Genomic DNA, 15,871 nt, shown 5'->3' on the forward strand with positions numbered 1-15,871 from the left:
AAGAAGAGAGCCACTTGTGATGGAACGTAGCGGGAGAGACCGGAGCGAGTCGAGGAGCTTGAGGTGCTTGAGACAAGCACTGACAGGTTTCCAAAATGGAAAACGATGCTGGGGGTTGAAGTTATTCGCGGATCGAAGCCCCGGGTGGAGATGGCCGGAGTGGGCCCGGTCGGGCGCTCCCTGGTGCAAAAACACCGTGCTGCCCTTTTGCTTACCTAAAGCGTGGATGACTCAGCTATTTCCTTGGTGCAATTCCCAGAAATTCCCCTGACAGACATGCATCGCACCGCGCCGCACCGCCTGCAACTCTTTTGTCTTAGATTCCACACTGCCGCGGCCGAACAGGCCTACATCCGCGGTCTCCCTGCCCGTCGTGCTGTAGCACAATGCACCGTAGCGATCCCATCTATTGCCTGTCGTAGAAGAGGTATGTTGAACTTCGGGTGACCGAGCGCACGGCTATCACGGCAGCGTCGGTAACTCTTTCGAGAAAGCTTAAACACGTTCCGTGGGCCTCACTCAGCAAGGATCGTCCCTTCGCACGCAAGACGCTGGAGGTCGCCTTGAGTTGGAGGCTTTTTTTTGGTTTGGGCCTTTTCCTGCGCTGAACGTCGGTCTTCAGCCACGGCCGATGTCGAGACCATGACCGCCACCGTTAATCAGTCGCTTGATGAATGGCGTGTTCGTACGGAAGGTAATAAGGCACTAGCTGACACGGCGAGTTCTCGCCTTGATGAAATGAACTGCTATATTTGGTGTTTACTATACGCGGAAGGCGGACAACAGGACGGAGCCTAGCATTAAGGGCCGCCAGCGTCGTTGACTCCGAACGACATGCAGAGTTGCGAAACCTATTCGATGATAGGCACGGAGAATATCGGAGGGAAATTACGGGTTTCCTTGGCTATTCAAACATATTGTCTTGGTCTAGCGGTCTATTTACAGACCTTGAAAACCCCACTCCGGGAGGCAAAGGTGGTGTTGCGATAGGCGCCGGCCATCCTCAACGTCTCTCTTACAACAATTCTTCTCAACCTTCATGATGAGGCCTCACCATGGTAAATCGCAACTTCCAATGCCTTGAGCGATTGGACTATTTTGCTTATACACGTCGCATCCCCACGGAGTTTCTGGCTTCGCCCGCGTTTCCACCTAGCCCAGCCGTCGTATCGCAACCCACTCGAAACCCACCAAGACCTTGGCTGCTCTCTGGTGAGCAAAGTCGCTATATATACTCATTCTCGACAGAGATGCAGCATCCGTACTCGGAGTTCCGAGTTATCGGGGGACGACATCACCAAGGTTGGACTGGCAAGATCTCTCGAGAGTTTTCACGAACGACATGAGCTACAAACGAGATGCCTGTCACTCATTCCGATAAACCATCACGTGACGGTTTCTCAACTCTTGAGAATAGGCCGCCCCGAGATCCAAGTGAGGCCAGGATCACATCACTATGCCTTACCCAACAAGCAATGAACAACGCATCGCCCCCTCTCTGCTATGAAACGCCTTCTCTCTAGCCACACTATCCGCTGCTTGGATCCTTGTTCGTTCAAGGTAAGCTCGTTTAATCAGCCATGATCCATCGCCTTGAATGAGTGAATGCCTAGGAACAAAAGTCCAATTGCTGGGCCGGTGCCACAATCCATGGCACTGCGCCACACCCTCAATATCTGAAAACACGTCATCCGCCCCCTTCCTCGCCCACGCCGCAGCTCGTGTTGCGCGTTCCCTTCCAGGCCGTTGAAAGACTGGAAAGTGTGTTCGCCTTCTTCATGGGGAGGCGCAATATTAAGGTTCAGAGACAGATCAGTGATGCGCGCCTATTTTGTCAAGTGAACCCAAAGAACTCTCTTCCTTCTCTCTTCATGCTTGTGTGAACCTCTAAGAATTCTCGAAAACTTGGAAAAGATCTTCTCTGAAACACGTTGCATCTGCATCGCCAAGAAAGAGAACATCGTCTTCTCACCAAAGATGGACACCACACAGGAAAGGGAACGTCACACGACGAGCTCCATTGCGGAGCAAGAGCTCTTCTTTTCCTCATCGCCATCGGGCCAAGGCCAGCCTCAGTCTGGGCGGCAGCAACAGCAGCAACCTCAGCATCGATGGTATGATAACGCCCAAGACGACTCACCCGTCGAACCGAGGAGCGGGGTTCCGGCTGTGAACATCATTCCTGCCACGCCCTCTACCCTTCGTTCAAACAGCGTGCGCTCGAATCTGTCTTGGCGGGATAGGGATGCCGAGAGGCAGGCGGCAGCGGCCGGGGCGCTTCCGGAGGTTGAGGAGGAAGACAACATTTACGATCCGCCAAGCACTCATAGACCAGCAACACCGCCTCACGAGTCCAAGGTGTCGACTCACCACACGGCGTCTACTTTTGATTCGCCGACTCAAACTAAGGTGGATGAGGATTATCATGTGTCGCCCATGACCGAGCCCGCTGTATTACACCACGACACGGGATTCTCTCATGCAGACTCAGTTGATACTGCGGAGGCCGAACGGTATTACGATGCAACGTACTCCCCTCAAACTGAGTACCCTTCTTCATTCGATAAGGGCAAAGCCGTTGAGACGCATCCGGAGCCTGCGGTGCTGTACCACAACACCGATCACTCGAACGCCAATGGGCGCCCTTCATCGATCGACAAGGGCAAAGTCGCAGAAGCGCTCCCAGATTTTGAAGACCGGCCGCCGGTCCCGAATCCAAGACCAGTGTCAGAAGTCCCCGACTTTTATGCTCAAGAGCACGGCGGTTACGGTAGAGATCCGGCAGCCCAAGAGCAAGAAGATCGTGACTACGCAATGGCCCTGGCACTTCAGGAAGAGGAAGAAGGCCAGTCACCACCCCTTCCACAACGACACACCCAGCCGGCTTGGAGCACCAACGGGCCGCTCTCCTCCAACCCCTTCTCATCGCCCGAAGACCAGGACCGCGCTCTCGCAGAGCGTCTCCAGGAAGAAGAAGAAAACGGACCCCCGCCCCCCTTACCAGCTCGCCCTCACCCCAAAGCCGTGGCAGAGCTGCTCTCCCAGAGCCAGGAACCGCCGCCGTTCTCAAGGACACCCTCCATAGAAGGCATCATGCCGCCCCCAAAGCGCCAAGGCTCCGACTTTGGCAACGACGACCCTTCAAACCCAATCCACTACAGCCGAGACCCCCACAAGCTCATCACCTACCTCGTACCCTTCCCCAAGCCCTGGCTGGGCTCCAAAGCGCCCTCTGATGCCATCCCTACCCGCTTTCTCATCTACACGCCCCCACCTCCGCCTCTTCAGGCGCCGCCTGAGGGCGTGAAGGAGGGCGTAGCTCACAAGGTGCAGCGCAAGTGGCAGACGGAGGTGCGGCAGGCGAAGATGAGCGACGCAAAGACGACCAGCTGGGCGGGATTCAAGGCAAAGTGTACGCGCGGGGTGGATAAGGCTATGCAGTACACCACCACGAGTAATTTGGATTACCTGGCGCGCGTTACGCCTCCGGCGAGGCCGCCGTCGGCGATATCGCGCAAGCTTTCGCTGAAGGGGAGGATGAAGAAGGACAAGAAGGACAAGGGCGCTTCGGGGGATGAGAAAGAGACAAAGAAGAGCCTTGACGAGAAGAAGCGTGAGAGCACTGATGTCAAGGACGACGACGCGGAGAATCTCCTTCACGGTGAGGAGAAGAAGTCCTCCGAGGACAAGGATCTCGATGAGAGGACGAGGAACGAGAAGTCGGCCGAGGAGAAGGGTGATAGGGAAGAAGAGGATTACTTCAAGTCGCAGCAGCAGCAGCAGGCCGACAAGGACGAGCAAGACGAGCTCATGGAAGACGACCCAGCCCACACCTCTCACGAGACGAAGAAGACGGTCGGCGTCGAGGAAATTGTCTTTGTCTACTCGCCGTCGATGAACATGACGCCCGAGGCGATGAGGGAGGAATTCGTCAATTCCATGCTGCGGACAAAGTCCAAGGCGCAGCGCGACGCCATCATCGCGACTGGTCTACTTCCTGTCTCGCTGGCCATTGACTTGGTTATGATTGCTGTCTCTGGGCTCTTTGAAGTCAACGGTAAGTCTTCCTCTCTACTCAAACATCCATGCCTGATGTGGTCTACTTACTGACTCATTACAGCCGTGTGGGCATACTTCACCATCAAGGGCTCCAAGACGGCGCGTTCCGTCACCAAGCGCATCGCCTCCACATCCAAGAAGCCCGAGTCCATCGACCCGGAAAAGTCAGAGGCCGAGCTGGCCAAGGAGGACAAGCTCCAGCTCAGCTTCAAGCCGGCGAATCGCATTGACGTGCTGACGCGGTACTTGGAGGCCGAGTGTCATCGTGTCGACTCGAGACTGTTTCCCAGATACACCTCTTCGCCCACAGAAGTGTAGGTTCTTCCTCCCCCTCCTCAACTCACCTATCTCAGTCTGTCGGCCAAAGTAAAGCTGACACATGAAATCAGGGAATGCTTGGAAGCTATTGGTTGGTCCCCTGCCATGACCCGCGGCCAGAAGAACTGGGAAGATGAGGCTTGGGAGGTGAACGATGTGAAGGAGGATTTGAGGGTCGTGATGCACAAGGCTGCAAAGGAGTGGCGGAAATGGTGTAACCGGTATGAGAAGAATCCGGAGAAGAGCTTGACTAAGTGAGAGCTGCTTGTGATTAGAAGCGCTACATGATTTAAGCGAATACATGACGTGTCTATTTTAATAGCAAAAAATGCATTATTGAGTGTATGGTTTCGCGCAATACTTTTCTCAACTTCTACGTCTTGTATAAATGATTTTGGGGGGGGGGGGGGTTGGTTGGTTGTCCTCTGGCAGTTGTCTGACGGCCTTGAAACTCTCACGCAATTAACATGTCTCTATCTAGGCACCTCAAGCAGAATCATGAGCAGGCCTGCTAGTCTTGGCTCCACGAACCAGCTCCGGTCCGCCTTCAGAGTCGACAAACTTGACCTCCAGAGTTCGAGCCTGGGCAGCGATACGAGAGCTGTCGCTTGCCTCCCTCAAGAATGCCCTAGACTCCACATCGAGGCCGTGGGCTAGCGTCGCCAGCGAGCTCCCCCTCCAAGCTGGAAGGCTCAGTTTTCGCGTCTCCCGTATCGAAAGCAGGCAGAAGATGCAACCTCCTAATAAGGAGCCCATGGGCAGTGACAAGAATGCCCAGTTCACCCTGATCTTGATCACCCATTGCTTTGTTATTCCGTGATGTGGGCTACTTTCGAGAGAACGGTTTCGGATCCATTTCGTCAGGCTGGCAGCGACCATTTCGAATGTTCTTGAGATGTTCTGCGAAGCTGCCAGGCTACTGATGATCTCGGTTGGCGTGTTGCTGGTGCGCATGCAAAGAGGTAAGGGGTATTTGAGCAGCGTTGGCATTCCGGGCTTGTCCAAAGATGCGGAGTCGCTATGACCCGATAATCTCACTGCCAGCCAGTCTATGAGGCTTCCAACGGTGTTGTTTGAGATGTTGAACCGTAAATCGTCGTCTATTATCAAGCCAGTGTCGGCGTAGTATTCCTCCCGGGAAATCACAAGTTGTAGATCTGAACGGGGTGCATCAGAGAAGCCGATGTAGAGTGAATGGTTGATAAATGTGTTGAAATATTTCGTCGCAGCCAAGTTGTTCGTTAACCAGTTTGATAAGAAAGAGTCCGGGTTTCTTGTAGAGCGGGAACTGAGAACCTTCTCCTTGAGCACGTTTTGTTCAACGACGGACTGGTAGACATTGGTGCAGAAATGCAGGGCGCATTCTGTGGCGGTGATATCCGTGTCTTCCCAAGCTTGCTTCCGCTTGCGATAGTCCTGACTGGCTGACATGACAGCGACGGAAAAGATCATAGACTCTAAATGTCCAAACGACAATGTCCGCCCAGGGTTGTAATTCGACCGCGCAGTAACTTCGGCGTTTCCGAATCCAATGTCAATTTCATTCCCATCGGCTTTGATCCCATTGAAATTTGATATACTCAGATCCAAGGTTGGAATCTCGAGCCTGGTGTATGTGCGGAGTTTCTTGTCGGGGAATTCCAGGCGGTCTGGCAGGGTGATAAGTTCGTCGTTTATCGTTGCTCGTCCGTTGGACTTCTCCATCGCAGATGAGATGTCTTTGCAAGTACTACACACCGCGAGCGATGCGAAGGGGTCCCAGGTACAATTGCCAGTTGAACACTCGAAGTCGGGTTTTGTACTCTCGGTTGAGCTGAGTTCAGAGAAGCCTCCCAGTACCGCTGCCATTGCACCAAAGTCGTTCTCAGATCTCATAGAAGTCATACTGAAGTTACCCCAAGGCTCTGGCATTTTATAGTCTTTCGGAGTCCATCGGTCAAATGCCGCAAAGACACCTGCGTCCAGCCTTTCAGCTTTTCCGATCGCGCTTGTCACTGATGGAGTTGCATAGCTGATTTCTTCTCCCGAGAAGCTGATGACAGCTTGCAGGAATGGCTCGTAACCTACTAATATGACTGCCGAGAGGGCTCCAATAGCGATCCAATGTCTAAAGAGTTCCATGAGCTAAGAACCACCACAAAAAGTAGCATCGTTCGTACCTGAGTCTGGTCCACCACAACAAGCGAACACTTCCCCAGGGCCCGCGGCTGGCTTCTTCGAACCGGTCAAAGACCATCACATGGTCATCCCTTTTTCGGTACCAGTTCCACTTTCCCTGGCTGATACAAGCACTAATAGCGAAGCCTAATGAAGCTCGGGACGTTGCTCCGAGAGTGGATATGACAGTATTGAGCGATATTGAAAAGGTCCAGGATGACAAAGGCTTGTCTTCGTAGAGGGGAAGAAGGATAAGGATTGCGGCAAATGATACGATACTGAGAGCGATTGCCCACAGTTCTAGTGTCCAGTGATATTCGCCAGCTGGGAAGAGCCGGGTAGTCCATTCATCGATGGGTTTCGGCTTGGCGCATGTGTCCTTCGAGGCTGGCGTAGTGTCTTGAGTTGACCTTGACTCCGAGTTGGCTACCAGACTGTATAGGGGAGCCGCTTCTCTCGGCTCCTGTCCGGGCTCGGGAGATTGCCCGCGGCTGGGAGCTCGGCTTGTATCTTGTGACGGGGAAGAAGCTTGACAGGAAGAGTTGAGTGAAACATCGACGGACTGTGTCTGTGGTACCGAAAGATCTTCCGCCGGACCATCTCGAGATGGAATCTGAGCTGATGACATCTTTTCGTTGCATCAAGGCGCTGTATGCGTTATAACGACAGATGAGATGAGATATCGACAAGGACTGCAGTATTATAACTGCCTCTTCCTAGCCGTTTGCCCGTATAATGTCGTCCATCAGGTTGGCCTGCCTTATATACTAACGAATGTTGAGGTCTCAGGCTTCGAGGTCTTAGACTTCGAGATCTCACCATTTCAGTGTTCACCTCGATCGCCCCCTTGCATCACATCACCTAGCACCAGCCACTTGGATTACGCAAGCTACGCAATTACTAAGACCAGTTAAGATATCGCAACCGACGTTGCGTGGCAACGTAGGTTGCCTTGTCTCGTACACAAGGCAAACTTGTGTTTCCTTTCCACTTCACGGATGAGGCGATAGCCAAGCATTCGTAAATACAGCATACACAAACTTTCCTATTCCGCTTGAGTGTCTCATGTCAATTTCTTTCGTGAGATGCCCAGAAAGTTTGGCTGTCGTTTTTTCTCTGGTTCAGCAGCTAGATCTCAAATACAGGTGAAACTCAGATGCAACGGCAACACGTCGTTCAACCTTCAGCCTTGGGCTTATGGTCCCTTTTTGAGTACTTGACTACTACCCAGTGATTCAAATTCGTAGAAGTACGCAAGACAGGTAAACATGGTTGCCTTATGCTTGGCTCGTGGACAGAATAGTGGAAGATCAGACGACATCATCTAGTCTCGGCAGACCACCATTTTCGGCCCGGCTCCGAACAGCATCCCCCGCCTCCGGGCCACCGTTTGCCGGCAAAAACAAAACAAAGTCTCTTCTCAAGGTTTTCTAAGAATCTAAGTTGTTTGCTTCTTCCCCATCTCCACCATCCCCCATGATTGAATGCGGGGTAAACCCATGCCTAGAGCTTTCTCCAAGACTCCACCAGTTCAAGCGGCCCAATGCCGTCACCTGGAGCACCTCGGGGAAGATATTTCCATGGGGGGAATCCTGGCCTTGACCGGCCCCAAACCTTGGTTGAAATAGCTTCGGTAAAAAGCCCACCGCCCCTTCGCCCAGCACCAACCCAAACGTAGCTTGGAAGCCGATGTTGGTCCACGATCGAATCGGGGTCGAATGACGATGCTCATTAGACACGAGGAAAATAACGGTGCGGGGGATGCGGAGCCGAACAAAGCCATTGCCCAATGGTTCCAACTTCCGGGCCATCCATAGATGGCCCCAGCCAGCATCTCCGATGGATGTTACGTCTTTTTAAGAGAGAGGCCGTCCTCCTCTTCTTCGCCAGTGTGACCTTCTTCTTCCTCATTGCAGCTTTGTCTCTCACGTAGGTCTTTACGCGAGTCTCTGTTTCCGCAATGAAGGGTCTTGCCATCGCCTTTGCGGCGCTTGTGTCGTCGACATGCGCGCAGTACATGAAGACTCCCGCCTCGACTCGTTATGGCTCTCACAAGGCCGTCCCGAGACAGGCCGGCAACCAGACTAGCAACTCATGGCCCTACGCTCCCTTCAGCACTCGCGGACGTGATATCGTCAATGCCCGCGGTGAGGTTGTGACTTGGGCTGGTGTCAACTGGCCGATGAGTGGTACGTTCAACGTCTAGGGCAGGCATACAAGAGCACCTGACTAACAAACAATGAAGGAGAGACCATGGTTCCTGAGGGTCTGGAATGGGCCTCGGTTGATCAAATCCTCGACGATGTCGAGAGTGTTGGCTTCAACTACATCCGCATGTAAGTGCACTTAATTCTTGCACGCGTGTAATGCATCGCAAACCTTGGACACACACCAGCTTACACTCTTCTTAGGGGCTACGCCATCGAGATGGTCGACCAAATCTACGACCGCGCCGGCGAGGACGTCCCCCTCGAAGTTGCCATGATCACGGCCCTCGGCTTCGTCAACGGCACAAAGGTCACCAACGAAATCATCCGCAACAACCCGACCTGGACCCGCGAGACGACCCGCTTCGAAATCTGGTCCGCCATCGTCGAGGCCGCCTACGAGCGCGGCATCTTCATCTCCCCCGACGTGCACGTCGGCAAGGCCCAGTGGTGCTGCTCCCACACGGACGGCAACGCCTGGTTCGACGACGTCAACTTCAACACCACCCACTGGCGCCGCGGCCTCTCCTACGTCGCCAACTGGGCAAAGTCCCACCCCAACATCGTCTCCCTCTCCCTCCGCAACGAGGTCCGCGAGTCGTGGAACGTGACGAACCTGTACTACAACTGGGACACCCTCGTCGGCAACTTCTCCGCCGGCGCCGACGCCATCCACGAGGCCAACCCGGACGTCCTCATCCTCTGGGGCGGCATGCAGTACGGCCAGGACCTGTCTGCCCTCACCTCGGGCAAGAACTACCTCACGGCGCCGTGCTACAAGTGCACCGCCATCCGCGACGCCGCCCGCCGCGAGCCAAAGGTGTTTGATCTCGACAGCCACGCCTGGGCGGACAAGCTCGTCTGGGAGCTGCACCTGTACAAGATGAGCGAGGATGTCGACACGGGATCGTGCCCAATCATCGAGGCGGGTCTCTACCGCAACGGCTTCAACGCGTTGGGTATTGACAAGCCTGCGGCTTGCAACGTTACGAACGACTGCCCCAAGGCGAGCCGGTTGACGCCTGTCATCTTCTCGGAATTTGGCAACGGCCAGGACGACACGCTTCGCAACGATACCCTTCAGGTGTGTCTGAGGGAGTACACCGTCAAGCACAACGTTAGCTGGATGGTCTGGGGTCTTGCTGGTAGCTACCGTGTGCGCTCCGGCGGGCAGGGTGTGCCCGATACGTGGGGTTTGACCAACTATGAGTGGAACGGTTGGAACTCTCCCGAGACCATCGAGGATATTTGGAAGCCTTGGGTGAAGGCTATGAACCCGACTAGAAAGTCATGAGGCACGGCTTTAGAGTCCAAGTAGACTTTGATCTGAATTATAATGTGATCACATTGCCATTCCATAACCCCCATTGTATGGTTTACTTTGAGTGACATAATCCAGTCTCACTTCTAGCCCAGAAGCCACAACGTTTCGACAAACACAGCCTCTCAGTGTACCAGCCTAGACTCTGCAAAGCTGCCCGTCACTCCTCTGCTTCCATCCCTCGTTCCCGACACAGGGCTGGCACCAGAAAACGTCGTCTGGATCGACGGTCTTCTTGATCTTGAGAAGGCGCTCGTAGTTAGTGCCCCAAAAGGTATGTTGCCAGTCTTCCTCATACGACAGACCCTGTGACACATTAATGAGGATCCCAAGACTACTCGTTTCGAACGTTATGCTTGGCTTACCTCATTCAAGTAGGATCCTCCACCAGGCCTCAACTGTCGAAAGCCTTTACCTGAATCGTAAACGCTCTTCTCGGCTTCACTCTTGGACGTCTCATTGAACGAAGTCCATCCAACAGCAGTGACTATGGAAAACAATGATTAGCTCGGGCAACTCCTCTTACAGTAATGAACATAACTTACTGGCAAGGATGTAGGCAGTCCTCCATGCCGGGTGAACCGCATCACCTCCGCCCCTGGGCTTCGCGTTGTGCACACCCTTCCCGGATACCAAAAACGCATACATGCCGCCCACATTATCAGTCGCCGTCTTCACTGCACCAGCCAAAACCTCCAAATCCTCCGTCAAAGCCTCCTCATCCAGCAAACGGGAAGCCAGCAGTTTGTTGATACCGCCCTTGTTCATGTCATAATTCTTATCATAAAAGTCAAGCCAGGACGGATACTCGGTGGTAATCTTGGCAAAGGTGACATTGGGCCAGCGCTCCATGACGGTCTGGTTGATTGACGTCCAGATCCTGTTCACTTCTTCCCGGTCCGTGTCATCCTGCATCAGGGATATGCCAATGACGCCCGCCGCGTTCGGCGGGAGGCCCGGGGAGCTGACAGGGTTCGGCATGTGCGAATTGATCAGGGCGTAGCCTGCGAGGCCCGCCTTCTCGAGGGAAGGGACGTTTGAGAGGAAGTAGGCGGCCAGGTCTGGAATGATGGGTGACCTGAGCTCGGTGAGCATCGCCCATGCCGTGTGGGTGATTGGGGGGGACGGGTGTGTTGCGAAGGTGATTGAGGTGAGAACCCCAAACGTTGATCCTCCTCCCTATGTAAGTCAGTACTAAAGGTAAGGTCTCAAAAATGAAGGATATTTACACCGCGCATAGCCCAAAACAGGTCAGCGTTCTGAGCCTCGTTGAGAGTCAAGATCTCGCCGAGGGGCGTGACGACTTCCATCTGCAAGACATTATCCGCCGCCAGACCGAAACGCGGCGCGAGCAGCGAGTGGCCGCCTCCGGTAGCATACCCCCCGACGCTCACCGTCTTAGCGGTACCGCCGACAATGGCTTGACCGTGTTCGGCAGTGGCTTTGTAGAGGTCATACATCTCGGTGCCGCCTCCGGCAGTTACTGCACTTCCTGGTATGGTGATATCGCTCCCTGAGAGCTTGAAATCATCCGCATGATACTCGATGCCCGTCAAATGGTGCACCCAGATAGAGAGCGAGCCAGGGGCAATCGATCTACCTAGGTAATCATGCCCGGTGCTTTTCACAATGAGCCTCACATTATTCTTCCTCGCTAAAAACCCAAGTCAACACTCATACACCAAGCACACACACGGGACGGATGCAGATATAAAAACGCAATATACCAAAATCGATACCAATCTTGACATGCTCCGGCGTGGTAGCATTCACGACGTACGCAGGGTATCCGTCACCGCTGCACAGATAAGCCGGTTCAGGAAGGCAGGAGTCATTAGCGAAGTTGCTCCAGACGACGGAGACGGGGTCGTCGACGTGGAGCTCGTACGAATTCCACTGGGCCTCGACGTCGGCGCAGGCGGTCTCGTTGTAGGCGTCCTGTCCGGGATGGCAGACAGCTCCCGGAGGAGACGGGCGGAGAAGTCGTCCGCCTCCGAGGGACTCGCCGAGGCGGGCCCATTCTGCTGCGGAGGGCCAGTCAGCGGTGCCCGGGTAGGATTTGCATGTTGGTGTGTAGGAGGAGTCTTGGGCTGGGATGAGGGATTCGTGGGACACGATCCCAAAGAAGAGATATCTTGCGATGTGCGGCAACATAGTTTTTCAAGTGACGAGACTGAGACTCTTAGGATTTGAAGCTCCGGGGCTACGGTCTTACCTGAACAGAATCATGATTTGGAGGCCGAGGCATCGTGAGTTTATAAAGTGTCGCGATCGTCGAAGGAAGCCTGGAGTGGACGATGTTTGTGCAGCAAACAAGTCTGCCGAAGCGGCACGGAATGGACTGGGGTTGAGACAACGAAATTGCAACGGGGCGTCGTGAGGCGTCGTCTCTAAAGGGCAGTTGCCCGAGATGAACTCTCGTTGGTTGCGAGATGTCAGGCAATGATGTTGCCAATCGAGAAATCCTTTTCGCGAGGATCAAGCATCCCACTGCATCTCGGTTATCTTTCAGCTCCTGCAAGACGGCAAGCAAAATCCTAACCACGTTGTATCGGGGCGCTAGTGAGACCGTGATGAAGGGTGAGATTCATCTAGCCGCTACAGCTCGTCAACGGGTTACCGTATGTTACGTGTCAGACTCGGCTGTGGCTTGGCCGGGCGTTGGCCAACCCGAAACATGCGAGCGGTGAGCCATCATCGTGTGTTCTGTAGTCATGTTTCATTCTAGACAAGAGCCTCACAAGGTATCCTCATCAGTCATCAGCCTATCTTGTCTCATAGTCTATACAATGGAGATACTACATCACGTCAGCGGCCGAAGAGTAGGTACTGTTTGGCACCGCAATACACAACCAGGACTGGATTTTGTCTTGTTACATGAAGGACTATGTGACGTACTTAAAGGATAAAAGACTCTGGAAGGATAAACGCCCTTGGCAAGCTTGATTGGGCCTTTCATGGTTCCAACATCGACAAACTGCATGCAAACACACTATGGGCGACTTGAATCATGTCGGCAGTTGGAACTCTCCAAGACCTCAACCGCCTCTTTGGTACAATGGTTAAGGTGCGTTAGGACACTATGAATATTGTGCAACTCGAGTTTCGCACACCCAAAGCTCGCCAAAAGACTCTTCATCGACCGCGTACCACTAGATACCTAGGTAGTACATGATAATACCAGTGCCGCCTTTTACGACGATAATCGTAAGAAAATGTGTGCAAAAGTGCCACACGATGGACGTTTTTCTGCGGCTACCTTTGAGAGATACATCTTTTACGCCTCAAGGTATCACCTATAGCTACCACAAAGCTTACAATTCACCTTGCATGATACTGTCCCGCAGCATTGAACAACGACCACTTGAGTAACTTACATTACGATGCATCTTGGGACGTCTGAAAAACGGGCCTCTCGAACGGAGCCTCGGTGCAACCTACTCAGATTTTGCCGTCACCTGCTCGTCACCACAAGGCAACTCGCCTTCAACTCGGTGGCGTACGCCAGTTTCCTCGCCATCTGACATGAGCTCGGTCAGAATTTGCTGGAGGTGTTCTGCTGCTGGATCTCCCTTCAGTACAAAAGTAATCCCTTTCTCGACTTCATATCCTTACGGATGTCTTTAGTTGTAGCAGACGATGGCCCTTCGCAATCGTGACCACCAGGAACCCAAAAGGCGTCGGGGGCGGGAGACGAAGGTAATGTTGAAGCCGGGGTAGGTGGCGGTGTTGAAGGCGGCGGAGACGGCTCCGGCGTCTCGACATACCTCATACTTTCCAAAAGATCCCAACTCGCGTCCGTCGAGCCGCTCAACCTAGCTCGCTGGATCCGTACTCCCAGTGAACTGGCCAAAGATTCGCGGTCCAGATGATCGTGGAAGTACCCCTCCAGCGCCAAGCTGTCAGCCTCACTCGTAACACGATCCCAGTTTGTGGCAGCGACGACGACGTGCCGGAATTCACGGGACTTGAAGGCGTTCAAAAAAGCGTCCAGGTTACGAGCTGCGTAGTTAGCGTTGCTTAGATCCATGATGCGCTGGAGGTAGATGACGCCGTCTATCTGTGTGTCCATGGACTTGAGCCGGGTCTTGATGTAGTCGAGTGTCTCCATGTCTGGGAGATGCCGCTTGTCGGGAGAGAGGCAGGGTGTGTCAATGAAATGCAATTGGAGGTTCTGATCATCGAGGTTGGCTGTGTGTATGCTGATGTCGTCATCTTGGGCGGCTACGTAGTCGCCCGCGTTTTCGAATAGGGATCGGATAAATGTTGTCTTACCACAGCCTCTGGGGCCGATTACTGCTATTGTGAGTGTCTTCATCCTTGTGTTTGTGTCAGACTTCTGTATGTAAGTGCCTACTGAGAGCGATTGTCGGAGGGTTGCCAGAAGCGGCTTCATGGTGGTTATAAAACGATGAAGCATTTGTGGCTATATCTCATCTGTCAGAAATCAATTGAACCAAGTTCGAAGATCCGTGTTATTTTCCTCACAAGAGGTCTGCGTGGTGAACGACCTCTAGACCAGACCGGGTTCTTTTAAGGTATTGGCAATGAGTAGGAGGTCCCAGGCAGGTAGCTCTAGGTAGACCTGAGGAAGCCATAAGATTCTCTTGGACTCAAGACAGAGTGTGTTGTAGATTACCGTATTCCAAGACATTGCTAGCTAACAAGGAACAATAAAGGGTTGTCAAAGACTAACTGCGTTGTTGAAACAGCTCCTCTCGAAGACATAGCTGTAAATCCAGAAGCATTGTTTATGCCGGCTTCGAAGTTCACAATCTTCCATGTTATTTGGTCCAAAGGAAGTGACCAACCTCTTTCGCATCTACAAGCTTAGCTTCAGGAACCGAAAAACCTGACCTTAACTTCGAGGTCGATTTGCACTCGACCGGAGGAGACTCACAAAGCCGACAACTTAACGCGGCGGGAGGGTTGCGGACTACTTATGCCGCATTCCGGCCCCCGATTCCGAGACGGACATCTGAGATGTTTTCAATTGTCTGGCCGGTTGGCCCAATGGCAAGGCGTCTGACTACGACACACCGTGGAATCAGGAGATTGTGGGTTCGACCCCCATGCTGGTCAAATTCTTTTGCCAATTCGAGCAATAGCATATTTTTGACGTCTTCTCTCAACGGGGAATCGCTCTGGAGGTTTCTTTTCTCCAAACGCACTCATTTGTGGACAGGCCTGGCTAATGTTGACCCTGTGACTGTGACGAAAGTGGCGCTTTGTGGCCGACAACTCAGCACCACTAAACTCTGACAATGGCGTCGTATAGTCGTTGCGGCCGCGGAAGAAACTTGTTCTAGACTTTTGAACGCCTCCCCTACGCATCAGATGTAGCCAGCAAAGGCTAGAGTGAGTTGGCAAGTGCTCTCCAAGTTCTCTAAACTAAAGAGTAAGCCGGCGCATTACCGGTTGCTTTCCAAAGATGTGGAAAGTTTGGCAACCACATTATTTGCCGGGATGAGCTTAAACGTAGGGAGTTTAGCTGCCGTTACTAGCCCTGCACGGCAGACTTTCTGCTAAACTGGGCTCAACTCTATCAAGCCGCCCCCAGTTCGAACTTTCTTCTTTCTTAACGTTCTTCTAAGACATATTGGAGGCCAACCAAGCTAGCTCCAAGTTTTCTGGATAAGTCGGCAAGTCGACCTTCCAAAGAGGGTGTACGCCGAGGCCGCAACTATCGCACCAGACAGGGGGTGGAGAGGTTGGTTATTCGGTTTGGTTGAGGAACTTATGAGATGGGATGCTGTGCCGCAGTGACGTACTCCCTTGGCGCCTTGGTGTTAGAGCGCCGCTGGGAGCC

The 15,871-nt window shown here is 53.3% G+C and overlaps 6 protein-coding genes across 6 annotated transcripts; 3 read left to right on the forward strand and 3 right to left on the reverse strand.

Moving 5' to 3' along the window:
• Positions 1-1,503: 1,503 nt before the first annotated feature.
• CPAR01_10103 (uncharacterized protein) lies at positions 1,504-4,635 on the forward strand (the record flags this gene model as incomplete). The annotated part of the gene is made up of 5 exons (XM_060494366.1): positions 1,504-1,560; positions 1,614-1,799; positions 1,915-4,057; positions 4,121-4,373; positions 4,449-4,635. 5 exons carry the CDS (start codon positions 1,504-1,506, stop codon positions 4,633-4,635), a joined length of 2,826 nt encoding a protein of 941 aa, XP_060346548.1.
• Positions 4,636-4,863: 228 nt separating this feature from the next.
• Positions 4,864-7,162, reverse strand: CPAR01_10104 (uncharacterized protein; the record flags this gene model as incomplete). Its single annotated transcript, XM_060494367.1, has 2 exons — positions 4,864-6,484; positions 6,537-7,162. The coding sequence occupies 2 exons, from the start codon at positions 7,160-7,162 to the stop codon at positions 4,864-4,866; spliced, it is 2,247 nt and encodes a 748-aa protein (XP_060346549.1).
• A 915-nt stretch (positions 7,163-8,077) lies between these two features.
• On the forward strand, positions 8,078-8,212 carry CPAR01_10105 (uncharacterized protein; the record flags this gene model as incomplete). The annotated part of the gene is made up of 1 exon (XM_060494368.1): positions 8,078-8,212. One exon carries the CDS (start codon positions 8,078-8,080, stop codon positions 8,210-8,212), a length of 135 nt encoding a protein of 44 aa, XP_060346550.1.
• Positions 8,213-8,494: 282 nt separating this feature from the next.
• CPAR01_10106 (beta-1,6-galactanase) lies at positions 8,495-10,035 on the forward strand (the record flags this gene model as incomplete). Its single annotated transcript, XM_060494369.1, has 3 exons — positions 8,495-8,723; positions 8,780-8,870; positions 8,946-10,035. The coding sequence occupies 3 exons, from the start codon at positions 8,495-8,497 to the stop codon at positions 10,033-10,035; spliced, it is 1,410 nt and encodes a 469-aa protein (XP_060346551.1).
• Positions 10,036-10,200: 165 nt separating this feature from the next.
• Positions 10,201-12,216, reverse strand: CPAR01_10107 (FAD binding domain-containing protein; the record flags this gene model as incomplete). Its single annotated transcript, XM_060494370.1, has 5 exons — positions 10,201-10,368; positions 10,428-10,549; positions 10,608-11,241; positions 11,292-11,716; positions 11,790-12,216. The coding sequence occupies 5 exons, from the start codon at positions 12,214-12,216 to the stop codon at positions 10,201-10,203; spliced, it is 1,776 nt and encodes a 591-aa protein (XP_060346552.1).
• Positions 12,217-13,499: 1,283 nt separating this feature from the next.
• Positions 13,500-14,458, reverse strand: CPAR01_10108 (uncharacterized protein; the record flags this gene model as incomplete). The annotated part of the gene is made up of 2 exons (XM_060494371.1): positions 13,500-13,672; positions 13,723-14,458. The coding sequence occupies 2 exons, from the start codon at positions 14,456-14,458 to the stop codon at positions 13,500-13,502; spliced, it is 909 nt and encodes a 302-aa protein (XP_060346553.1).
• Positions 14,459-15,871: the final 1,413 nt, after the last annotated feature.

This window comes from Colletotrichum paranaense, assembly GCF_030867605.1.
Source record: "Colletotrichum paranaense strain IMI 384185 chromosome Unknown Scaffold_8.1, whole genome shotgun sequence".
In the NCBI taxonomy this organism is placed as follows: Eukaryota; Fungi; Ascomycota; class Sordariomycetes; order Glomerellales; family Glomerellaceae; genus Colletotrichum; species Colletotrichum paranaense.